The 25,604-nt window shown below is 39.1% G+C and overlaps 1 protein-coding gene and 1 non-coding gene across 5 annotated transcripts in view; both read left to right on the plus strand.

The window, feature by feature from the left end:
- Nucleotides 1-25,604, plus strand: part of TTBK2 (tau tubulin kinase 2) — a 166,627-nt gene that overhangs the window by 126,159 nt on the left and 14,864 nt on the right. For all 4 annotated transcript variants that reach the window (XM_078448548.2, XM_078448546.2, XM_078448549.2 and 1 more), the window contains 3 exons: nt 3,673-3,889; nt 14,138-14,349; nt 16,271-16,859. In XM_078448548.2, the coding sequence (XP_078304674.1) occupies nt 3,673-3,889; nt 14,138-14,349; nt 16,271-16,859 (1,018 nt within the window). The remainder of the gene's footprint in view (nt 1-3,672; nt 3,890-14,137; nt 14,350-16,270; nt 16,860-25,604) is intronic.
- Nucleotides 7,329-7,512, plus strand: LOC132670672 (U2 spliceosomal RNA). The gene has a single exon (XR_009606885.1). It is a non-coding gene; the product is annotated as a U2 spliceosomal RNA (small nuclear RNA).

Below are 25,604 nucleotides of genomic sequence, written 5' to 3' on the forward strand. Positions count from 1 at the left end.
AATACTGTGACAGAGTTGAGGCCAAACATATCAATCATAGCAATAAATATGCATGGGCTTAACTCCTCTATGAAAAGATTTTCAGTTTGGTTTACATAGCTAAATACATATGCTATGTACAAGAGACCTAAAAAATATTTCAGAAAGGATGAACAAAGAAAAACCCAAAAAATGGGAGCCCTAAGAAGAGAATAATGATCCTGATATCAGAGAGTCTAAAATTCAAGCAAAAAAAGCAAAAAAAAAAAAAAAAAAAAAGTTATGAAGATGGAATGCTTTTATTAATGCTTAATGCTGCAATTCACAAATGGGACATAATAAATACATAATATTTAGGCTCCAGAATCCCAGCAGTCACCTTTAGGAAGCAACAACCAGAAGAGATTCAGGGAGGCATAGCTAGAAACACACGAGTAATTGGGAGATCTTCTTGCATATTTTTTTAGCTCTACATCCTGAAGATAGAGATCGTGCCTTCTGCTCAAATGCCCCTGGAACATTAATAAAAATTGATCAGTTATTAGGTCATCAAGAAACTTTAATGCTTTATAGTTCCATAAAGCAGAAATATTATACTGCCTGATCACACTGCATTAGAACTAGAAATTTCCAACAAAAAACAAAAATGTCAAAGGCCCTTCCTCCTGGAAACTTAGAACCCTATCAGACTACTCATTTTTTACATTTAAAGCTAAGATCAGAGGGAAATTATGGGTATTAAGTAAGGAGGTACATGATGTCAGTATGTCTTATTACTGGTGGTATTAATGTTGTTAATCTGGTTAGGGTGATGTTAGATTTTTCCACTGTGAAGTTACTATTTTTCCCTTTGTAAGTAATTATTTTATGGGAAGATGTTTTGAGACCATTCAAATAAACTTTTTTTTAAATTTATTTTTAAAAAAAATTTTTTTTAAGAGAGAGAATGCAGGCAGGGAAAGGGCAGAGAGGGAGGAGTACAGAGGGTCTGAAGTGGGCTCCGTACTGACAGCAGCGAACCTGATGTAGGGCTCAAACTCATGAACTGTGAGATCATGACCTGAGCTGAAGTTGAATGCTCAATCAACTCAGTCATCCAGGCACCCCAAAACTTGTTTTTCATTGTACTTTCTCCCACAAGTTTTAGCATCCATCAGTGAATCTTGCCTGAAAAGTATTGTGCCTACAAGCCTACCATTTATCTGGCCCGTTAAGAAGTGACTGAATTTGCTGACCTCTGAATTAAAATACTGATTTTTCAGCAAACCTTATCTATTAAGGCCAGATAAATATCTGTGAGCTGTGCTGTCTCTCTCGCCACTACCACTTCCATTATAGTGCTAAAGTAGCCACAGACAATATGTAAATGAATGAGCATGACCCATGCCATACACTTGACTTACAAAAATAGGTGAGCTGGCCAGATTTGGCCCACAGCCCCAGTTGGCTAATGCCTGCCTTAGATTATGGGGAAGGAAGTGTGAAAAGGATGTCTCTTCTTAGTACTTTTCTTGACATCTGTCCAATTCTTCCATACATGTCCTTACTTTTTTTTCCTTAATGTTTCTGTAATTTATACCTTGTCCACAAACACACACAATGTGCTAATGTGCTAATAATACTCTTACATATACTTTTGCATTCATTCAACTCCTGAATGAAATATGATTTTTCTGGGAAGGAATTTCTTTCCATATCGCAAACTCCGGATTTGGATCAGAGCTATAGGAGAATGAAGAAAATAGAACTATGTAAGGGTTAAAAATGGGGAATAAATGCAGAGAGGAACCTAAGTCATGTGCAGGAGAGCCCGTGTGGGGAAGATGTGAGAGCCCCTTGAAGTGTGTGGAATTAGACCGCAGCATATGAGAGAAGAGGGAAACTGGGATAGAATAAAATTAGAAGCAGTTTGTAGGTGGAGATGTACTTTGTTTCCTCAGGAGTGGAGAAGGAAATGCCAAGGAGTTGGGGGGTTGGAAAGAAACTGTGGAATAGTAGCTAGGCATAGGGAAGAAAGGATTGGAAGAAAACTGAGAGATTTAAAATGGGAAAAAATTGTGGGGCTAGTAGACCGACCTTCCTGAATTCAAATATTGATTCTTTTGCCATTCTCTGTCCTCGAGAATACAGGGAATTCTTTTAATAAACATTTGGATTGCCATGTAGCACATATATGTTAGTGTCTGTTGTAATGTCTAGCATCAATCTGTATACTGAACTTATATCTGAAAAATGTTTTAGTAGCCAGTTTATGACCTTTATGAACTTTATTTACTTTTGAACTTTCTTTTTATCATAAATCCCTTTATATGAACTATTTTAGGCCACACTACCTTTTTCAATGTGTTCCCAATGTCAGAACTATAAGAACCACTTTACAGGCCTGAGAGCTATTTTTTTCCTGAGAGCTATTATCAGTGCTTTTCTAATTACATACATATAACATATTGATAAAGAGATTCATCTTCTCCTATTGGCCCTAGTAGGGAGAGGTGGTAGCGAAGGTCAACTTAGGTAGAACAAGTCCCTGAAAAATGACTGATCTTTGTTCTCACAGCATTTCATATTGACAATACCTGGGCCAGAGCGTTGTCACCCTTGGAGTGGTTCACTAAGAAGATGCCTATTTTACCACTCATATTGATTGTATGTGTCAGTATAGTTAGTCTAGTGAAGACTGTTTTTTCTATTTTTAGACATTCCAGATCACTTCTAAGAAAAGGTTTCACTGTGTGGTAAATATTGTGTTCAGTCGGCAATATTTAAAAACAAAACAAACTGGGCACCTGGGTGGCACAGTTGGTTAAGCATCTGACTCTTGATCTCAGCTCAGGTCTTGAACTTAGGGTCATGAGTTCAAGACCCACATTGGGTTCTGTGCTAGGTGTGAAGCCTACTAAAAAAAAAAAACCAAACAAATAAAAATAAAATACAAACTAGTATACAGAGCATAGTTCTAGAACATAAGAGCATACAAGGATCTGAACACTTAATGAGTGATAACTAAGAACTAGAAAAGCCCCCTCATGGGCCAGCGGTCTAAGGGAGAGATGACCAGCCATATAAATGGGACATGAAATTACTTAGAAAGAAATATATTGACAGGTGTCGATATTTTTTAAATTTTGTTCATGGTTAGTTCATGCAGAACTGTATAATTATAGAATTTCTAGTTTCACCCAGAGGGCAAGAATTTCCTTTCTCATTTCCCTAGAGCCTTCCATATAGTAGATACTTAGTAAAAAGTCTGTAAATGCAGAACGCTAGATACATTTTACACTATTTAAAAAATACAAGTGATCACATACCTGCTTATATCGTTATGACACTTAATATTTTTTTGCTTATAGTTTTTGTTATTCCCTAAATGAAAAAAAAATGGGTAAAGAATAGAAAATACTACAACTGACAGGGACTTATTAGAAAATAGAGCAATAATTGTTGAATCAGTGAGTTATTGTTAACATTTCTTTTTTTAGATCAGCCTGAAAATTCTACTGATCAGAAGCAGTTTTATTTTGTACAATTGGCATGACCTAAGTTTCTGAGGTTTTTGGTTTTGTTTTGTATTACTCTTTTACTCATGTATAGACTTCATGATTTAAGTCCAGAAACAAAATGTAGGATAATCTTAGAGTAACTTTTGATTCTGGTGTTTTTAAGTTCTACCTTTTTTTCACTCCACATTTTTAGAATTGCCAATGCCACTCCCATCCCAGGAGACTTGCTTCGAGAAAATACAGATGAGGTGTTTCCAGATGAACAGCTTAGTGATGGGGAGAATGGCATCCCTGTTGGTGTGTCACCAGATAAATTGCCTGGATCTTTGGGGCACCCACGTCCCCAGGAGAAGGATGTCTGGGAAGAGATGGATGCCAACAGGAACAAGATAAAGCTTGGGATTTGTAAGGTTAGTATTTCTTGTATAGGAAGAATATCTTTCTATGTGCTTAATGTTTTTCTTCTGTTAATGTAGCTAAGTATCATGATTCTTAACTTTGAGAAGTAGAACATTTATTGCTAGTGATTTATATATTTGTAATTGCAACATCTTGGCTAATTTTGCCCGTAGCACTCAGGTATAGATGCTAAACATTAATCTTCATCTTGTATTTTGTGAAAAAGATGAAGGGATTTTTAAAAAATAACCAGACACAGAGACTAAAAGAAGAGACATCTATAGAAAAGAAGTAATAGTCTTTCTAAATAATATGACAAAACTCTGGGCCCCTTCTTTAGTGTGGACCTAGGGAACTAGGAGTACCCATTCTGAAAATTGCCTCAAGTGGAGGTGGGGAAATGAGGGTTGGGAATGGAACTGATCATGAGGTGACATAGTGGATGTTGAATAATTGACATGATTTTTTCTTCCTTAGGATTGTAAGCAGGACTACTTGTAAGTATGGGGAGAGATACAGATTTCTGAATTAAATGGTTAATTTTTAATAATCTTGGGGCATATTATCCCCAAATTTCTTTTTGCCTTTACTGTTCCTTGTCCTTTCCAGTTCATAGAAGATAAAATGAAGATTAATGGGAATGGAGAGGCAGTGAATTATGAATCAGTTAGTTTCTGGTGCTTCTTATGTGGAATAGAAGTTAAATGTATAGGTGTGAAATGAGACTTTGGGCTCATACCTATTGACATAACTGATAGAAAATTGGCTAGTCATGCTTTATGAAGTATATCTTGAAAAGAATTTTCCATGATCAGTTGTGAGGAGCTTGGCCTGTCTGTGGGACAAGAGACATCTGGGGGACATCCCCCATCTGTCTCTCTCTCTCTCTCTCTCTCAAAAAATAAAGAAATGGTAAAAAAATAATAAAATAAAAATCTCTAGTGACATTCTTAGTTGCCAGCCCACAGGGGTATCTGTGTATATGAGAGTATGAAATGGCATTTGACATAGAACATACTTACTGTAATTTCTTTCACCCATTGTCACTATTTAATCTGTATTTAGTTCTCTTCTATTTTTTAATTATTTCCTTTTCAAAAACAGTACTCAAATTAGATTATTAGTGTTACTGTTCTTTTATAGCAGTAGTGTTTATGTGGATTTTTCAAAGATATTTACCATTTCCTTACATTTTTGGAAGTCCTGGACTCACCTTCTTTCTTTCTGAAGTATTTCCATTAGAAGTTCCTTTAGTTCAGATCTTTTGGAAAGACTTTCAATTTTTACTTAGTTGTTAATGTATTTATTTTAGCCTCAATTTTTTTTTAACGTTTTATTTATTTTTGAGACAGAGAGAGACAGAGCATGAACAGGGGAGGGTCAGAGAGAGAGGGAGACACAGAATCAGAAATAGGCTCCAGGCTCTGAGCTGTCAGCACAGAGCCTGACACAGGGCTCGAACTCACGGACCGTGAGATCATGACCTGAGCCGAAGTCGGACGCTTAACCGACTGAGCCACCCAGGCGCCCCTAGCCTCAATTTTTAAAGAGAGTTTATGCTAGCTTCAAAGTTTTTGATTGACAGTTATTTTTCCTCTGGCTTCTGTATTGAATTTCAAACGTCTGTTATTCTGGATTTTTTTTTTTTTTTCTTTGTTACATGATCCATTCCCTCTCCCCCGTCTTTGCTCCCTGGCGACTTTTTAGCTTTTCTCTTTGTCTTTGGTGTTGTACATTTTAACTACAGTGTGTCTAGGCTTATATTTCTTTTTATTTATCCTGGTTGGGATATCTTGTTTCCTGAGTCTTTGATTCATAATTTTGTATCATTTCTAAGAGATGTACAGCCATTCCCTAGCAAAATATTGCCACTAATTCATTCTCTCTGTTCTCTCATTCTGGGACTCCAATTAAACATATATTATGCCTTTTTATTCTGTTACATAATCTTGTGCTTCATTCATAATCTCTTAACATCTTTTTTCATATTTTCCTTCTCCTTATCTTGTTGTGCTTCATTCTAGGTAATTTCTTTTGCTATGTCTTCTAGTTCACTGATTAAAAACTTTGGCTTTTCCTGGTTAATTTGATGTTTAACTTGTTGATTGAATATTTAATATTAAATTCATCAGCTAATTCCAAATAATCCCTTGTTGATATTTGTGATAATGACCTTTATTTTTTTAAACATTTTAGGTATAACTGTTATATATCCTGTTTTTTTTTTTTTAAATTAATTTATTTAAATTCAAGTTAATTAACATACACTGTGCTATTGGTTTCAGGAATAGAACCCCGTGATTCATCACTTTCATATGACAACCAGTTTTCATTCAGACAAGTGCCCTCTTTTATGCCCATCACCCATTTAGCCCATCCACCTACCCACCTCCCCTCCAGCAACCCTCAGTTCTCTGTATTTAAGAGTCTCTTATGGTTTGCCTCCCTCTCTGTTTTTATCTCATTTTTTCTTCCCATCCCCTATGTTCATCTGTTAAGTTTCTCAAATTACACATATGAGTGAAATCATTTCTCTAATTTATTTTGCTTAGCATAATGTACTCTAGTTTCATCCATGTTCTTGAAAATGGCAAGATTTCATTCTTTTTGAGCACCAAATAGTATTTCATTGTATATATACACCACATCTTCTGTATCCATTCATCACTCAGTGGACATTTGGGTTCTTTCCAACTTCTTATCCATTCATCAGTCAGTGGATGTTTGTACTCTTTCCATAATTTGGCTATTGTTGATAGTGCTGCTGTAAACACTGGGGTGCATGTGCCCCTTCAAATCAGCATTTTTGTATCCTTTGGATAAATACCTACTAGTGCAATTTCTGGGTTATAGGGTAGTTCTATTTGTAATTTTTTGAGGAACCCCTCCATACTGTTTTCCAGAGTGGCTGCACCAGTTTGCATTCCCACCAACAGTGCAAGAGGGTTCCTCTTTCTCTGCATCCTTGTCAGCATCTGTTGTTGCCTGAGTTGTTAATTTTAGCCATTCTGACAGGTGTGAGGGGTGGTATCTCCTTGTGGTTTTGATTTGTATTTCCCTGATGATGAGTGATTTTGAGCATCTTTTCATGTGTCTGTTGGCCACCTGGATGTCTTCTTTGGAAATGTGTCTATTCATGTCTTCTGCCCGTTTCTTTACTGGGTTATTTTTTTTTTTTTTGAGTGTTGAGTTTGGTAAGTTCTTCATAGATTTTGGATACTAACCTTTTATCCAATATGTCATTTGCAAACATCTCCTCCCATCCCATTGGTTGCCTTTTAGTTTTATTGATTGTTTCCTTCATTATACACAAGGTTTTTATCTTGATGAGGTGCCAGTAGTTCATTTTTGCTTTTATTTCCCTCACCCCTGGAGACATGTCAAGAAGTTGCTGTAGCCTAGGTCAAAGAGGTTGCTTCCTGTTTTCTCCTGTAGGATTTTGATGGTTTCATCGCTTCTCGGCCTTTTGGCTAAGATCAAGTGTAGGATTTTGATGGTTTCCTGTCTCACAATTAGGTCTTTCATTCATGTTGAATTTACTTTTCTGTATGGTATAAGAAAGTGGTCCAGTTTCATTCTTCTGCATATCGCTGTCCAGTTTTCCCAGCACCATGTGCTGAAGAGACTGTCTTTTTTCCATTGGATACTCTTTCCTCCTTTGTTCAAGGTAGGTTGGCCTTACATTTGTGGGTCCATTTCTGGGTTCTGTATTCTGTTGCATTGATCTATGTGTCTGTTTTTGTGCCAGTACCATACTGTCTAGATTACCACTTTGTAATACATCTTGAAGTCTGCAATTGTGATGCCTCTAGCTTTGGTTTTCTTTTTCAGGATTGCTCTGGCTATTTGGGGTCTTCTCTGGTTCCAGACAAATTTTGGGATTGTTTGTTCTAGCTCTGTGAAGAATGCTGGTGTTATTTTGATAGGAATTACATTGAGTGTTAGATTGCTTTGGGTCGTATAGACATTTTAACAATATTTGTTCTTTCAATCCATGAACATGGAATCTTTTTTCCTTTCTTTGTGTCTTCAATTTCTTTCATAAGCTTTGTGTAGTTTTCGGTGTACAGATCTTTTACCTCTTTGGTTAGGCTTATTCCTAGGTACTTTATGGCTTTTGGTGCAATTGTAAATGGGATCAATTCCTTGATTTCTCTTTCTGTTGCTTCATTATTGGTGTATAGAAATGCAACCAATTTCTCTGCATTGATTTTATATCCTGTGACTTTGCTGAATTCATGCATCAGTTCTAGCAATTTTTTGGTGGAGTCTTTGGCATTTTCCATGTAGAGTATCATGTTATCTGCGAAGAGTGAAAGTTTTGACTTCTTCTTTGCCAGTTTGGATGCTGTTTATTTCTTTTTGTTGTCTGATTGCTGAGGCTAGGACTTCTAGTACTATGTTGAACAACAGTGGTGAGAGTGTACATCTCTGTCGTGTTTCTGACTTTAGGAGTAAAGCTCTCAGGTTTTCCCCATTAAAGGATGATATTAGCTTCATATATGGCTTTTATGATGTTGAGGTATGTTCCTTCTACCTCTGCTTTCTTGATGGTCTTTATCAAGAAAGGATGCTGGATTTTGCCAAATGCTTTTTCTGCACCTATAAAGGATCATATGGTTCTTATCCTTTGTTTTGTAAATGTGGCATAGCATATTGAACCAGCCTTGCAGCCCAGGAATAAGTCCCAATTAATCATGGTTAATAATTCTTCTAATGTACTGTTGAATTTGATTTGCTAGTACATTTATCTTATTGAGAATTTTTGCATCTAGGTTCATTAGGGATATTGGCCTGTAATTCTCCTTTTTAGTGGGTCTTTGTCTGGTTTTGGAATCAAGGTAATGCTGGCTTCATAGAATGAGTTTGGAAGCTTTCTTTCCATTTCTGTATTTAGGATTAGTTTAGAAGAATAGGTACTAACTCTTCTTTTTTTTTTTTAATTTTTTTTTTTTTAACATTTATTTATTTTTGAGACAGAGAGAGACAAAGCATGAACGGGTGAGGGTCAGAGAGAGGGAGACAGAGAATCTGAAACAGGCTCCAGGCTCTGAGCTGTCAGCACAGAACCTGATGCGGGGCTCGAACTCACGGACCGCGAGACATGACCTGAGCCGAAGTCGGCCGCTTAACCAACTGAGCCACCCTGGTGCCCCGTTATTAACTCTTCTTTAAATGTCTGGTAGAATTTCCCTGGGAAGCCATCTGGCCCAGGACTTTGTTTGGAGATTTTTGATAACTGATTCAATTTCTTTGCTTATGGGCCTCTTCAAATTTTCTATTTTTTCCTGTTTGAGCTTTGGTAGTGTGTGAGTGTCTAGGAATTTGTACATTTCTTCCAGATTGTCCAGTTTGTTGGCATATAATTTTTCATAGTATTCTCTTATAATTGTTTATATTTCTGTGGTGTTGGTTGTGATCTCTTTCTTTCTTTTTTTTTAATGTTTAGTTTTTTTGAGAGAGAGTGCACACATGCACAAGCCAGGGAGGGGCAGAATGGAAGGAGGACAGAGGATCCAAAGCGGGCTCCGTGCTGACAGCAGAGACACCAGTATGGGGCTCAGACTTGCGAACCATGAGATCATGACCTCAGCTGAAGTTGGATGCTTATCCAATTGAGCCACCCAGGTGTCCCATGATCTCTCCTCTTTCCTTCATGATTTTATCTATTTGGATCCTCTCTCTCTCTCTCTCTTTTTTATAAGTCTAGCTAGGGGTTTATCAATTTTTATTCTTGCAAAAAACCAGCTCTTAGATTCATTGATGTGTTCTGTTTTTCTGAAAACAGCTAGGGACAAATGGACCTTAACCTGCAGGGGTAGACACTGTTCTGCTGGGGTTTTTGTTTGTTTGTTTCTATATCGTTTATTTCTGCTCTAATCTTTATTATTTCCCTTCTTCTGCTGGCTTTGGGCTTTATTTGCTGCTCATTTTCTAGCTCCTTTAGGTGTAAGTTTAGATTGTGTATTTGGGACTGTTCTTACTTCTTGAGATAGGCCTAAATTGCAATGTATTTTCCTCTTAGGACTGCCTTTGCTGCATCTGAAAGGGTTTGGACTATTGTGTTTTCATTTGCTTTCATGTATTTTTTAATTTCTTCTTTAATTTCCTGGTTAACCCATTCTTTCTTCAGTAGGATGTTCTTTAACCTCCATGTATTTGAGGGCTTTCCAAATTTTTTCTTGTGGTTCATTTCAAGTTTCATAGTGTTGTGATCTGAAAATTTGCATGGTATGATATGGACCTTTTTGTACCTCTTGAGGGCTGATTTGTGACCCAGCATGTGATCAATTCTGGAAAATGTTCCATGTACACTTGAGAAGAATGTGTATTCTGCTACTTTAGGATGAAATGTTCTAAATATATCTATTAAGCCCATCTGGTCCAGTATGTCATGCAAAGCCATTGTTTCCTTGTTGATTTTCTGCTTAGATGATCTATCTGTTGCAAGTGGGGTATTAAAGTCTCCTAGTATTATGGTATTATTATTAAGGAGTTTTTTTTATGTTTGTGATTAATCAACTTATGTATGTGGGTGCTCTTCAGTTAGGGGCATTAAATATTTACATTTGTTGGATCTTCATGATGTATAGACCCTTAATTATGACATAATGCTCTTCTTCATCTCTTGTTACAGTCCTTGGTTTAAAATCTAGTTTGTCTGATACATGGCTACTCCAGGTTCCTTTTGACCTCCATTAGCATGATAGATGTTCTCCATCCCCTCACTTTCAGTCTGTGGGTGTCCTATGGTCTAAAATGAGTCTATTGTAGGCAGAATATAGATGGATCTTGTTTTTTAATCCATTCTGATGCCCTGTGTCTTTTGATTGGAGCATTTCATTTATATTCAGAATGATTATTGAAAGATATGAATTTAGTGCCATTGTGATAATCTGTCAATTTGGTGTTTCTGATGATATTCTCTGGTCCTTTGTAGTCTTACTGCTTTGGTCCTTTTTTTTCCCCTCAGAGAGTCCCCCTTAAAATTTCTTGCAGAAATGGTTTAGTGGTCACACATTCCTTTAGTTTTTTTGTTTGTCTGGGAAAGTCTTTTTCTCTCCTTTTATTCTGAATGACAGCCTTGCTGGATAAAGGATTCTTGACTGCATATTTTTCCTGTTCAGCACATTGAATATGTCCTGCCACTCCCTTCTGGCCTGCCAAGTTTCAGTGGACAGGTCTGCTGCTAACCTTATGTATCTACCCTTGTAGGCTAGGACCTTTTGTCCATAGCTACTTTCGGAATTTTCTCTTTATCCTTGTATTTTGCAAATTTCACTATGATACATTGTGATGTTGACCTGTTTTTGTTGACTTTGAAGTGAGTTCTCTGTGCCTCTTGGACTTGGATGCCTGTTTCCTTTCCCAGATTAGGGAAGTTCTCTGCTATAATTTGTTCAAATAAACCTCCCCTTTTCCTCGCTTTTCTTTTTCTGGGACTCCTTTGATATGAATATTGTTTCGTTTCTTGTAATCAGTTAGTTTTCTAAGCCTCCCCTTGTCATCTAGTAATTTTCTTTCCTTCTTTTTGTCAGTTTCATGATTTTCCATAATTTTTTCTTCTGTTGCACCTATTCTCTGCTTCTTTAATTCTTGCTGTCCCTGTATCTAGTTTATTTTGCAGTTCAGTTATAGCATTTTTTAATTCATCCTGACTAGTTCTTAGGTCTTTGATCTCTGCAGCAAGGGTTTCTCTGGTGTCTTCTGTGCCTTTTTTAAGCCCAGATAGTAGTTATGACTGTTGTTCTAAATTCTTGTTCAGATATATTGCTTATATCTGTTTTGAGCCGGTCCCTGGCTGTGATATCTTCTTGACCTTTCTTTTGGGGAGAATTCCTTCATCTTGTCATTTTGGCTAAGTTTCTGTCCTTTGCATGTTTTAAAAGCTTGTTATGTTTCCTACACCTGAGAATACTACTGTATTAAAAAGGGGTCATACCCTGTCCGGGGCCTGTCACTCCAGGAAGTGTTTCTGGTGTATGCTGTGTGCCCTCTGCTGTTGCATTTTGGCTGCTCTTTCCCACTGGTCAGTCCTTTACAAAGCTCCTCCTTGCTTGTAGTGGTGGAGTGTATGGAACTTCAACCAGGTGTGCTTTGATTTTTTTGTTGAAGTAACCCTAGGAAAAAAGGAAAAGGCTGGGGGGGGGGGGGTGCCGGGGACGGCAAAGGCTGATCCCATAAAAAGAGAAAAAGAGAGGGAACAAAAAACTATAAAGCTGATTGCACAGAAAAAGAAAGGGGGGGGGGGGAAGCAGAAGAAAAAAGAAAAGAAGGAAAAAGAAAATTAAAAAGCCTGATTCAAAAAAAAAAAAGAAAAGACAAAAGGAAATGACAAAAAGTAAACCAGAAACTATGAGCCTGATTCCAAAAGAAAAAAGAGAAAAGGAGAAAAAAACTAAAAATGAGTTGTCTTTGGTGCTTGAGGGGTGCTTGACTGTGCTGGTCTGGAGCAAAGGCTGGCTGCATTAGCTCAGATTCCATCTTGCTTCCAGTAGATAAGCCGTTGCCAGGCATGGAGGGGCAGAGTATGGTGTAAGCAGGTCCCAACTCCACTGGGGGCCGCTGTGCTTCTCTCTGAAGTCCCACTGTGTTGTGTTGGGGGAAAAAATGGCATCACCCCAGGCTTTGATCCCCAGACTGGGGATCCCAACCACCACTGTTGAGTAGCCCTTACAGAATAGTGAGGGCAGTCACCTTGCCCTCAGCCACAAGTATCCTGCACCTTCTCCTTGGTGCACAGTTGGGATTCAAAACCCCAAATCTTAAAGGACCTGGCATAGTGCAGATCTACTCCCCTCCTCCAGAGTAGAGCCTTTCCACCCTGCTGATGAAAGGGTTTGGCCGTCACCTGCATGGTCTTTTGTCCTTGGTGAGGCAATAAACCCTCTTCCAGAAGTACTCCAGGAAGGGGACTGTTCTCTTCCAGTGTACCCTGGAGATGTCTACACTACAGTATGCACTCCAGGGCCAGCTCCCTTCTCCCCAGGAGTGCGTCCACAGCTCCGCTCAGGAGAAAGACACATACTTCCAAAACCTTGGAGTGAGAGCTCCAAAAGCTATTTGCAAAACAAAACTGGGATGCTCAGTATTTCTCGCTCCCCAGTTCATGGTCCAAAGAGGTTTTCCTCTTGTGCTAACTTGATGTTGCACTTTCTTAACCCTTCTCTCTTTCCCTCCCTTTTGTCTCTGCACAGAAATGGTTCCCTCTTGTCTGTGGCTCCACTGTTTTTCTCTTCCCCAGTTCACATCCATGCACCTCACATCTACCAAGCTGTTTCCCTCCAACTGTGGAGATCCTTCTGTTGCTCTGCAGATCTATTTCCTGGGTGTTCCAAAAAATCTGACCTCAATACAGCTGTGTTTAGGGACAAAGAAAGCCCAGGATCCCCTACTTCTCCACCATCTTAACTCTCCCCCCTATATATCCTGTATTTTAACAAGTTTAATATCTGATGTCTTTGGGAGTTTTAAATATTTTTCTAAAAATTATTATTATTTCTGTTAGTTGTGGTGGCATTCCTTCCCATGTGTTTGATTAATAATTGATGGCAGTCCTGTAGACCTTACTTCAGAAGAAGTCTTACCTCAGAGAAGATTGTCTTCTGCTTCTGCTGGTAGCCAGCAGACCAGTTGGGCATCTTTAAACATACCAGACCTCCCTCTCTTACCCTACTACTGGGGTCAAGCTTAATTTCCTTGGTAAGTGTGCTGCTGTGGGCATCTGTCCTTAGGCAGCCCCACTACTCTGAGCTGTGTCATATTCAACCTGCTGCTCTACTCAGCTCTTTATTGTTCTAGCTCCAAGTTTTCTTATTGTTGTTTGGTTTTTCATTTGGTTTTTAGAGAAGGAGCAACAGGGGATATTCATGTTTGGCAGCCTCTCCTAACTCTTGTGAGACCACCTGTGGCTCGAAGAAAATGTCCTTTCCAGGTTTTATTTTTACTTTAGTGGAATGGAGACCTGCAAGCATCTTGTAAGATATCATACAAAAAGCTAAGGTTGTTAAACATTTTTAGACTGTTTATTTTTGTACCAAAAACATAAAAAACTAAAATAATACTGAAACGGAGAATAAATTAATATTCATTTTATAAAGGGTTAATAGACAAGTGTTTAGAGATGTCACCTATCCAAAATGTCTTGATTCCTGAAAACACATCGCAAGCATTTGCTTATATTATTTTGAAAGACGTCAGTAATTCCTATACATAGTCACCTGAATGTTTTTCATTATTTTCTTTTATATTTTGTCTAGGCTGCTACTGAGGAAGAAAACAGCCATGGTCAAGTAAATGGTATTCTGAATGCTCCAAGCCTTGGTTCACCGATTCGTGTCCGCTCAGAGATTACTCAGCCAGACAGAGATGTTCCATTGGTGCGGAAGTTACGTTCTATCCACAGCTTTGAGCTGGAAAAACGTCTAACACTGGAGCCAAAGCCAGATACTGACAAGTTTCTTGAGACCTGGTATGAAATAGTTTTTCTTTTCTTTAAAGCTACTAAGAAAGATGCTATAGTTATCCTCAACATCATTATTACTAATTTCTATAATGTAAAGTCTTTCAAATAAGAAATGTTTGCATTTTTGTAGTACTGATTTGATTAAGCTCTCATCTGCATCCATGTTTTTATTATCTTTGTGATTCTTAATGTGAATTGTCTTATAATATTGTTACAAGTTCTTATAACACAGCTTTTGGCCTTGCAAGTTGAGCAGTGGGAACTGGTAATTTCATAAAACTAGGTACAAGTTAAAAACATTTTGAACTTACCTTGTTTGGAAGGGATCTCATTTATTGGAGTAAGAAGATGCAGTGTAGAGTTGGAGTGCACAAGATAAAGAAGGTATTGTGCAGGAAGAAGGGGAGTTCGTGAAGGAGGGAAACAAGTAATTTATATACAAGGGACAGGCAGTTCAATTCAATTTTAATGAAGGCCTTCTGTGAGTAAGTACTGTAGGAAAAATAGGCATGAATAAGTTTCTTCCTAGAAATAAGGAAAGGTGGAACTTTGGAGAGCTATACATAGGTAATAACTATAGTTCATGATTAGAAGTCCAATTATCCATAAATTTTGCTAACAGAAGAATTGTTATATATAAATTAAAGAAGACTGCAGTAATACTAAGAGCCAAGTGACTAGTGATGGTCGCATGCCCTTCAGTGTACATCCCCGGTGGCTGCTATTGGCAATGAAATGTTAGAAGGACCATGTAATTGACTAACATGGTGTTTACTGTGTTTAAAGACAGTTCAGCCACTTCTGGCCTAGTCTAATCTGGCTTCCATTTTCAATCGTCCTTCATATATGTGTATTCTTCCTTACATGGTAGTCATTCAGTCTCACAGCTATGTGATAGAAGCTATGTCTGTACATTGATATGGTCAAAAGGATGGATTTGAGATGGGGCAGTGCTTAAACATTTTGAGTTGTGGCTAAGATTGGGAATAAAGACCTAAATGCAATAGGAGTAAAAGCTTAGTTTGGTAAAGAATTAGTTTAACAAAGGAATGAAACCAAAGGGAGTCCATGTTGAGGGAAGAGCTGAGAAATAAAAATAAGGTGGAGTTAAGAGAAGTAATCCAAGAAAATGAACTCAAGCCAGAAGCTAGAATGAAAAGGGAACAGTTGAAGGAATTGAAGCACCTAATTACAGACTTGGAAAGCAAAAAGTGTATTGCTTAAACTACTCCCCTGAAGATGAGATCAGTTCTTAGAAGCAAGTGCAGCCAAATGGTCACACCATTGCCTGCCCCTCAGCCGGCAGAGAGATTCTATACCTCTATACCTCTCTGCCATCTGCCTTTTAATCCAGCCAAACTGACAATATACCTTGAAGCTTCCCCCACCCCCTCCACTGTGTGCACCGCTATGTGCGTAGTGGACTGGGTGTGCTTGAGCAGGTATAGCAGCTTTTCTTTTTAAAAGTTCTGCCTTTGGTATTTACTTGAATGAGTACATTTACATATATGTCTGAAGAAGAAACACTTCAAGTATTTGCCTAATGCATACTAGCTTCTTCATTTCCTTTTGTAGGCCTTCTGGTGAAGCAAAAGCTAAATTTGGCTAAATTGTTCCTGTCTGCCAGAGAGAGGGCAGCGTGATTGAATTGTCAAAGAAAAGTTGAAATAGATCACATGAGTCAACCTGGTTAGGCTTCTCTTCTGCCCTGCAGCAGGAGAGCCATCTTCCTCCCATGGGCTCCATCTTCCCAAACAGGATTATGACACATAAAGCAGAACTTAATCAGCCTGTGAAACTTTCCTTATGTTTTATTTATATTTTTTTCTCTAACCTGTGTGTGAATGTTAGTTCTGTATAGAGCTTATAGGTTATGCAATAAATATTTTCCTAGGACAGTTGAGTAACTTCTCTCTGTTTTCTTAAGCCTGGAGAAAATGCAGAAAGATTCCAGTGCAGGAAAGGAATCTATTCTCCCTGCTCTGCTTCATAAGCCTTGTGTTCCCGCTGTGTCCCGTACTGACCATATCTGGCACTATGATGAAGAATATCTTCCAGATGCTTCTAAGCCTGCCTCTGCCAACACCCCTGAACAGGCAGATGGCGGTGCCAGCAATGGATTTATAGCAGTTAACTTGAGCTCCTGCAAGCAGGAGGTTGATTCCAAAGAATGGGTGATTGTGGACAAGGAGCAGGACCTTCGGGATTTTAGGACAAATGAGGCTTTAGGCCATAAAACAACTGGAAGCCCTTCTGATGAGGAGCCTGAAGTACTTCAAGTCCTGGAGGAATCGCCTCAAGATGAAAAGCTCCTACTGGGTCCTTGGGCAGAAAGTGATCATTTAAAGAAAGAAACCTCAGGTGTGGTCTTAGCACTTTCTGGGGAGTGTCCTGCCACTGCTGCTCCAGAGCAGTATACAGATAGGCTAGAACTCCAGGCTGGAGCTGCTAGTCACTTTATTGCAGTGACACCCACGAGTCCAATGGAGGCGCAAGCAGAAGGACCCCTCACAGCGGTAAGAAATTTGTTCCTATTATGTTTCTCTGCTATCCATTCAAGGTGCTGTTAAAAAAGAACTAACCAGTTCAACTAGCAATCAACTGAGATTGTTCAGCAGATGCCTAAGTTTGGGGATAGGGCATGATGTCTGGAGTAGGTTCTATGTCAGTCACCCAATATGAAATTTCTCAAAACAAGTGAAGGTTTCCTGTCAGTGTAGCAACACATGAAATGTCATTATAACCTAATTTCAGAATAACATTTCTAATTAGTCCACAAGAGCTGTGTGTTTAGATATGACTTTTTAAAAGTTTGTAATTCTAAAGATTTTGAATCTCTGCCTTATAAACCTGGTGAGGAAGGCATATATAATTTGTACTTTATAGTGTACAGTTGGCTAGGTTTGATTCTTTTTGTTCTGTTTCTTTTTCGTAATCTCCACGCGGAAATTTCTCATATTTTACATTACTCTTAAACAGTAGTCTTCCAGCTTTGATGTCCACTGTGTAAAATACAGAGTCCCAGCCTCACTTCCAGAGCTTCTCCTTCAATAAGTCTGGGAGAGAGTGAGACCAGGAGTCTGCATTTTACCAAGTAGCTGAAAGCAGTTGTGATATAGGTCTTTTGCAAGGGAATTACCCTCTGTTTGGGCATTCAGCTGGAGACGCCTGTTACCCTGTTGTTAATCAGTAAGCAGTGATGCCCCGATGACTGAGAGCAGCTGGAGCCCCAGAAAAGTCAAATATGGAGGCAGTAAGGAACTGTGTACAGAGATCTTTGGCACCATCCTGAGGACAGGTACCTCTGTCCTTACATGGGTGGAAGTACCAGGTTTTCTCAAATTCCCTAATCATCTAGCAGCTGTCTTTTCCAACTCACCAAAAACAATGTTGTTCCCCAAACTGACATTTTTCTATTAGAACACAATTCCAAATGCAGGTGTAAAACAGTGAGAAAAGATAACAAAATTTGCTTTTGTGTCCTGCTTTGTAGGAATTCACCTGCACTTCGCCGTAGGAAAATCAATGCCTGCCTCTTTCTACATCAGAGTTAGTCTTTTCTTCTTTTCCAGGACTGCTTTGTACAGTTATACAGGTTGTTCACTAAATAAAGTGGCCTAGCCCAGGGAGCAAGTAGGGGCTGAAACCTAGCCCAAACTTTGCTAACCAAACTGCGTTTTTGTGTAGGTCTGTCTCTTCTTTAAGGAAGCATCCTTTTTCAAATTGTACACAATGACCTATGGGCTAGAGGCAAGTCCAATCACCCCCCCTTCCCCTCATCCCTTTTTCCACCCACCTTCCCTCTTTCCATTTATTTCTCTTTCCATCTTCAGTTTATTCTTATCTTGGACTCTCTCATGCTATGTACTTGCCGTCACTCAAGCATTCTGGTGTACTTCCCTTCAAAAAGGTTTTCTAAGGGCCCCTGTGTGGGTCAGTCGGTTAAGCATCTGACCGGCTCAGGTCATGATCTTGCGTTTGTGGGTTCAAGCCCCATGTGGGACTCAGCTGACAGCTCAGAGCCTGGAGCCTGCTTCAGATTCTGTGTCTTCATCTCTCTCTGCCCCTCCCCTGCTTGCTCTTTGTACCTCTCTCTCTCTCTCTCTCTCAAAAATAAATAAACATTAAAAATTTTTGGGAAAAAAAAAAAGGTTTTCTAAAGCCTTGGCTCCATTTCTCCTAGTATTGCTTTCTCCCATCAATACTGTTTTTTATCCACAGGGATTGTTCACATGCTTCTCTTACACTGTTTGCAACATTTTCTCTGTCGGGTTGTTGAAAGACTTGCATTCATTTATTTGATATTATAACTTTGGCCTTATTTTCAGATATCTTTAAATACAAGTATTTTTCTTTTTTCTTTCTTTTTTAATTTAAATTCAAGGGATGCCTTGGTGGCTCAGTCTGTTATGCATCCAACTTCGGCTCAGGTCATGACCTCACTACTTATGAGTTCGAGCCCTGTGCTGGGCTTGCTGCTGTCAAGCTCAGAGTATGGATCCTGCTTCAGATTCTGTGTCTCCCTCTCTCCCTGCCCCTCCCCCACTCATAGTCTGTCTGTCTGTTTCTCTCTCTCTTAAAAATAAACATTAAAAAAAAAATTTAAATTCAAGTTAGTTAACATACATTGTAGTCTTGGCTTCAGGAGTAGAACCCAGTGATTCATCTCTTACATATGACACCCAGTGCTCATCCCAACAAGTGCCCTCCTGAATGCCCCATCACCCATTTAACCCATATCCCCACCCACCTCCCCTCCAGCAACCCTCAGTTCTCTGTATTTAAGAGTCTCTATGGTTGGCCTCCCTCTCTTTTTTTATCTTATTTTTGCTTCCCTTCCCCTGTGTTCATCTGTTGAGTTCCCCAAATTACACATATGAGTGAAATCATATGATATTTGTCTTTCTCTGACTTATTTCACTTAACATAATTCACTCTAGCTCCATCCATGTTGTTGAAAATGGCAAGATTTCATTCTTTTTCATCGCCAAGTAGTATTCCATCATGTATGTATACATATGTATATATATATATATTACATTTTCTTTATCCATTCATCACTCAATGGACATGTGGGCTTTCCTACTTTGGCTATTGTTGATAGTGCTGTTATAAACACTGGGGTGCACGTGACCCTTCAAATCAGCATTTTTGTATCCTTTGGATGAATACCTACTAGTGCAATTGCTGGGTCATAGGGTAGTTCTATTTGTAATTTTTTGAGGAACCTCTGTATTGTTTTCCAGAGTGGCTGCACCAGTTTGCATTCCCACCAATAGTGCAAGAGGGTTCCCCTTTCTCCACACCCTCACCAACATCTGTTGTTAATGTTAGCCATTCTGACAGGTATAAGGTGGTATCTCCTTGTGGTTTTGATTTGCATTTCCCTGATGATGAGTGATGTTGAACATCTTTTCATGTGTTTGTTAGCTATCTAGATATCTTCTTTGGAAACGTGTCTATTCGTGTCTTGTGCCCATTTCTTCACTGTTTATTTTGTTTTTGGAGTGTTGAGTTTGATAAGTTCTTTATAGATTTTGGATACTAACCCTTTATCTGATATGCCGTTTGCGAACATCTCCCATCCCGTCGGTTGCCTTTTAGTTTTATTGATTGTTTCCTTCACTATGCAGAAGCTTTTTTATCTTGATGAGGTTCCAATAGTTCATTTTTGCTTTTATTTCCCTCGCCTCCAGAGACATGTCAAGTAGTAAGTTGCTATGGCCTAGGTCAAAGAGGTTGCTACCTATTTTCTCCTGTAGGATTTTGATGGTTTCCTGTCTCACAGTTAGGTCTTTCATCCCATTTTGAATTTATTTTTGTGTATGGTGTGAGAAAGTGGTCCAGGTTCATTCTTCTGCATGTCTCTGTCCGGTTTTCCCAGCATCATTTGCTGAAGAGACTGTCTTTTTCCATTGGATACTCTTTCCTGCTTTGTCAAAGATTAGTTGGCCATATGTTTATGGGTCCATTTCTAGGTTCTCTATTCTGCTCCATTGATCTGTGTGTCTGTTAAAGTATTTTTCTTAACTGAAGGTCTCTAAAGAAATGTCAGCTGCATCACTTGTGTACTTATGTCTAAGGTATTAAACTTAACCATTTCCTTCACTTGTGGGGGATGAGATTAAAAATATATTTATGTTGATTCTGTTTTTGAGGCTTAAATTCAGAGTTTACTTTTGCAAAGCAGATGGTATTATTTCCTAACTTACTACAGACATATTAAATAGGGAGGGCTCCCAGTTAGCTTCTCCACATCTCTTGCAACTCTGATTATATGTTCTAGCTTGGATGATATGCTAAACTATATTACTGGGCTATCTGAATATTTTAAATTAAGACATATCCTGATGATAATGTTTGTTAGTTTGTATCTTTTTCACTCAGGCTCGTTTCTCTTTTATGATGATATGAAGGGAGAATATACCGATGTCTTAAAATATGTAGGAACTATATAAAAATAGGCAAAGCAAAAGTTTATCTGTTTACAAGCATAGTTGGCATAATAAACTAACCTGATGAAAACTTTATTAGTGCAGAGCTGTTAGCCTTGGTTAGGAATTCCCTTATCCATAAACATGAAACCACTGATTATCACATAGCATGTATAAATTTTTTAAATAATATGTTTTGAAAGATGGCTAAATTTGCTAGATTTGAAAAAAATTGGTTTGGGGTTACTGTTGGAAATTAAATTTTTTTCCTTGGGTAAACAGTGTTGATTGAAATTGGCTCACTGTCAATCGTTTCTAAAAAGCTGCTAAACATGGATTTACAGGGAGTAAATAAGACCAACCTTTGGCTTACAGGAAAAATACTAAGTTATGTTTTGATTAGAAAATGGAGAGGTGCCTGGATGGCTCAGTTGGTTAAGCATCTGACTTTGGCTCAGGTCGTGATGTCGCAGTCTTTATTTTTTTTTAATTTTTTATTTATTTATTTTTTAATTTTTTTTTTAACTTTTATTTATTTTTGAGACAGAGAGAGACAGAGCATGAACTGGGGAGGAGCAGATAGAGAGGGAGACACAGAATCTGAAACAGGCTCCAGGCTCTGAGCTGTCAGCACAGAGCCCGACGCGGGGCTCGAACTCACGGACCGTGAGATCATGACCTGAGCCGAAGTCGGACACCCAACCGACCAAGCCACCCAGGCGCCCCTATGTCGCAGTCTTTAAATTCAAGCCCCTTATTGGGCTCTTGTGCTGACAGCTCAGAGCCCGGAGCCTGCTTTAGATTCTGTCTCCCTCTCTCACTGCCCCTCCCCCACAATGCTCTGTCTCTCTTGTGCTCTCTCTCTCTCTCAAAAAATAAAAAAGAAACATAAAAAAAAAAAAAATGGAGAGACAAGATTAAGCTAGCATACATAAATAAGGGTAGAGAAGAAAAAGAAAAGAAGGGGTGCCTGGGTGGCTCAGTTGGTTACGCATCTGGCTCAGGTCATAATCTCATGGCTTGGGAGTTTGAGCCCAACCTTGGGCTCTGTGCTGACAGCTTAGAGCCTGGAGCCTGCTTCTGATTCTGTCTCCTCTTTTTGCCCTTCTCCCACTCACACTCTGTCTGTCTGTCTCTCTCAAAAATAAATAAACATTAAAATGATACAAAAAGAAAAAGAAAAGAAAATGAACTGCTTCTAAAAGAGGTCTAAACCACTGGTCCACGTGACATTGGGTAATCTCTGTTAGTAGGGAGGTTGGATTTGAAATTTAATACAGGAGTGGAAAAGTTATTTCTTAAACCGAGTATCAAGGCAGATTGTACCACATGATCTCATGGTTCTAGATGGTCTTTTAGAAATCCAGTGCTTCAGGGGTGCTTGGGTGGCTCAGTTGAGTAAGTGTCTGACTTCAGCTCAGGTCATGATCTCACGGTTTGTGGGTTCAAGCCCCACATCAGGCTCACTGCTGTCAGCCTGTCAGCTCAGAGCCTGGAGCCTGCTTCAGATTCTGTGTCTCCCTCTGTCTCTGCCCCTCCCCTACTCACACTCTCTCTGTCTCTTAAAAATGAATAAACATTAAAAAAAAACATTTTTTTTTAAAAGAAAGAAAACCAGTGCTTCATTTTAATATTACCTTTGGAAGTAGTATAAATATGACTGGGGAATGATAATATCAACAATATGTTACCTGTTGCCGTGTAACAAATTATTCCAAATTTAACGGCTTTATTTATTTTATAAAAAAGTTTTTTTAATGTTTATTTTTAAGAGAGAGAGTGTGGGGAGGGGCAGAGAGAGAGAGGGAGACAGAGAATCTGAAGCAGGCTCTGCACGGACAGCAGAGAGGCCAGTGTGGGGCTCAGACTCATGAACCGTGAGATCATGACCTGGGCCAAAACGAAGTCAGTCACTTAACCAACTGAGCCACCCAGGTACCCCTCAAATTTAGCAGCTTTAAACAACAAAGTTATTTCACACTTTTCTGAGAGTTAAGAATGTAGGAGTGGCTCAATCTAATGGTTCTGGCTCAGGGTCTTTCATGATGTTGCTGTCAAGCTGTCAGCTAGGGTTGAAATCATTGTAAGGTTCAACCAGGATGGGAAGATCCACTTCCAGGCTCACTCACATGACTGTAGGCAGGCCTCAGTAGCTGTTGGCCAAAGGCTTTGGTTCCTCACCACTTGGGTCTCTCCATTCTTGACAGTGGCAGCTGACTTTGTCACTGAGTAAGGAGAGAAGGAGATAGAGAAAGGGGAGTGGGTGGGGTGGTAGAGCCAACATGCCTCCACCATGATAGAAGCCATAATTTCTTTTATAACCTCATCTCAGAAGGGCATGCCATCACTTCTGTCATATTCTGGTAGTCACACAGACCAATCCGGCTACAGTGTGGGAGGGCTTATACAAGGGTATGAATACCAAGGGGCAGAGGTCATTGGGGGCCATCATAGAGACTGGCTACCATATTATCTTACATCCATATTTCATAGAATACTTTTCGTAGTTGATCCTAACAGCGACTCTATGGAAGAAGCAGAGGGAAAATTATTGTCCTTTTTTGCACTGATGACACCAAACCATAGGACAGGGAGATAATCTGTAAAGAGGCAGATAACTAGTGGAGTACATTCTGTGTTCTGTTCCTCACATCAGGGGATTATCAACATTTGAAGGAATTTCCTCTTTGACTTGTTTCTTAGACACTGAGAAGAAGAAAGGGGCTGCGAGTCACAACACACACGGGGAGCAAGACAAAATGGAAAGGAGTCACATAATTGTTTTGTGATCTATCTGGTAGTCAGCATCTACAAAGAGGATTCCTCTGACTGTATTTACAGGAGTACCAATACCAGTACTATAAAATTCAAATCAGCAGTGATTGCATTGCCTTAATTCTGTTCTTTTCATTCCTTCAGTTCTATTCAGTGTCTCCTGAGTTCCAGGCTCTATGCTTTACCCCAGGGATAAACAGTTGGCACCAGCCTTCCAGGTTGGCACTGAGGGCCTATGTCTAACAGTTACCTTAAACAACGTGAAGTGATTCTAGTGGAGCTGTGTACACAAAGGAGGGCACAGATCAATCTACCTAGGACTGAGGAGTACAATATTGGGTGTTTTTATTTTCTAAACTTTTCTTTATTTTCTAATTTTTCTTACCATGTAAAATGAAATTTTGAAAATACATTACTTTCATAATTAGAGAGGAAATAACAATTAAAAATATTTTTCTGGAAAGGTTAAGGTGCACTTCAAAAATAAGAGGACTCTGAAGGATGAATTAGTTTGCTGGAGGGAGATGCAGGGTTGTGAGGCAAAGAACACAGTATGTGCAGAGGCACAGAGACTTGAAGACCACAGTTCAGAGCATTGAAATATGTGATTGAGAGTCTTAAGTGCCCTTTCTTTAGGGAAAAGGAAAGGGGCTGAAGATAAAATGCAAAAGGTAAGGTGATAAAGGGCATCGGCCTGCTCCGCTGAGATGTGTGGGTTGTGGGACAAGAAACTGCCAAGATTGAGGGAGGGGAATTTTATTCAACAATTATCCAGCATCTACTGTGTGTCAAGTACTGCACTAGGCATCAAAAGAATTCAGAGCCCAATGAGTCTCCTCACTGCTTCCAAGCATCTTCAAGCTAGTAAAGGGAAACAAATGAAGTGTTATTGATGCTTTGATAGAAATCTGTAGGTTATGGAAGTTGGGAATAGTTGAACTAGAGTGACCCCTGAAGTGTCTTCCAGTATTATATGAAGGGGCTTGAAAACTGACCATGAAATCCTGTAGTCAAGTATGTGATGTGTAATTGCAGGCCAACCAAAAATATTTTTACTTCCGTCTGTCTTTTCTGTGACTTCTATTCTTTGGTGTGGGGTTGTGGCCTGCTTATGATTTTTGATACCCCCACGAAATTCTCATAGTTTCAAATCCTGCTAAAAAACACTTGAACTATTAATGATGAGTGAGTATCTCTGAGAAATGGGTAATGGGAAGGGGAAAAGCAACTTTTACTTTTTGTTTACTTCGGCTCGAGGCTTCAGGTTTTCAGTTTTACCTACCTATGTAGCACATTGCTGCTCTCTCCATTCCTCCTCTAGTCAGCCTCCATATTCATAAGCCAAGCCACAGTGTAACAACATCTTCAGCAATAGTAAGCAACATGGTCAGAGTAAGCAACAGGGATAAAGAGTGAGAGAGTGGGACATTCTGTTAGCAGATAGGACCTCTTTTTTTTTTATGTTTATTTTTGAGAGACAGAGGGAGACAGCATGAGTGGGGGACAGGCAGAGAGAGAGGGAGACACAGAATCTGAAACAGGCTCCAGGCTCTGAGCTGTCAGCACAGAGCCCGACAAGGGGCTCGAACTCACGAACCGCGAGATCATAACCTGAGCCAAAGTTGGACGCTGAACCAATTGAGCCACCCAGGTGCTCCCCCGATAAGGCCTCTTAATACTCAAATGTTATCACTGCCGTGTACTCACTTTTTAGTAATAAACATTTGATACATTAAAAACATGGTTCAATAATAGTGTTTTAGTTTCATTCATAAGTTTTAACACTTGTATGAAGTGTCACATAAAGATGCTTTGAGCAAAAGAAGTGTATAGTGGAATTTGAATGGCCCAAAGAAATGCGAATGTTTAAAATTTAATTTTTTTTAATAGGCCAGGAATGTGTTCATATAACTCAGTTGTTCTTGGCTATAGTGGGAACTAATAAATTATTCTACTACCGATATATCGTAAATTATTTGTCAAAAACCAAAAGGAGATCTAGATATTTCATATATGACATTTTATTTGGAAGAGAGGCTGTTTGGTATGCCT

The sequence above is a fragment of the Panthera onca genome, chromosome B3 (genome assembly GCF_046562875.1).
Source record: "Panthera onca isolate mPanOnc1 chromosome B3, mPanOnc1 haplotype 2, whole genome shotgun sequence".
Lineage (NCBI taxonomy): Eukaryota > Metazoa > Chordata > Mammalia > Carnivora > Felidae > Panthera > Panthera onca.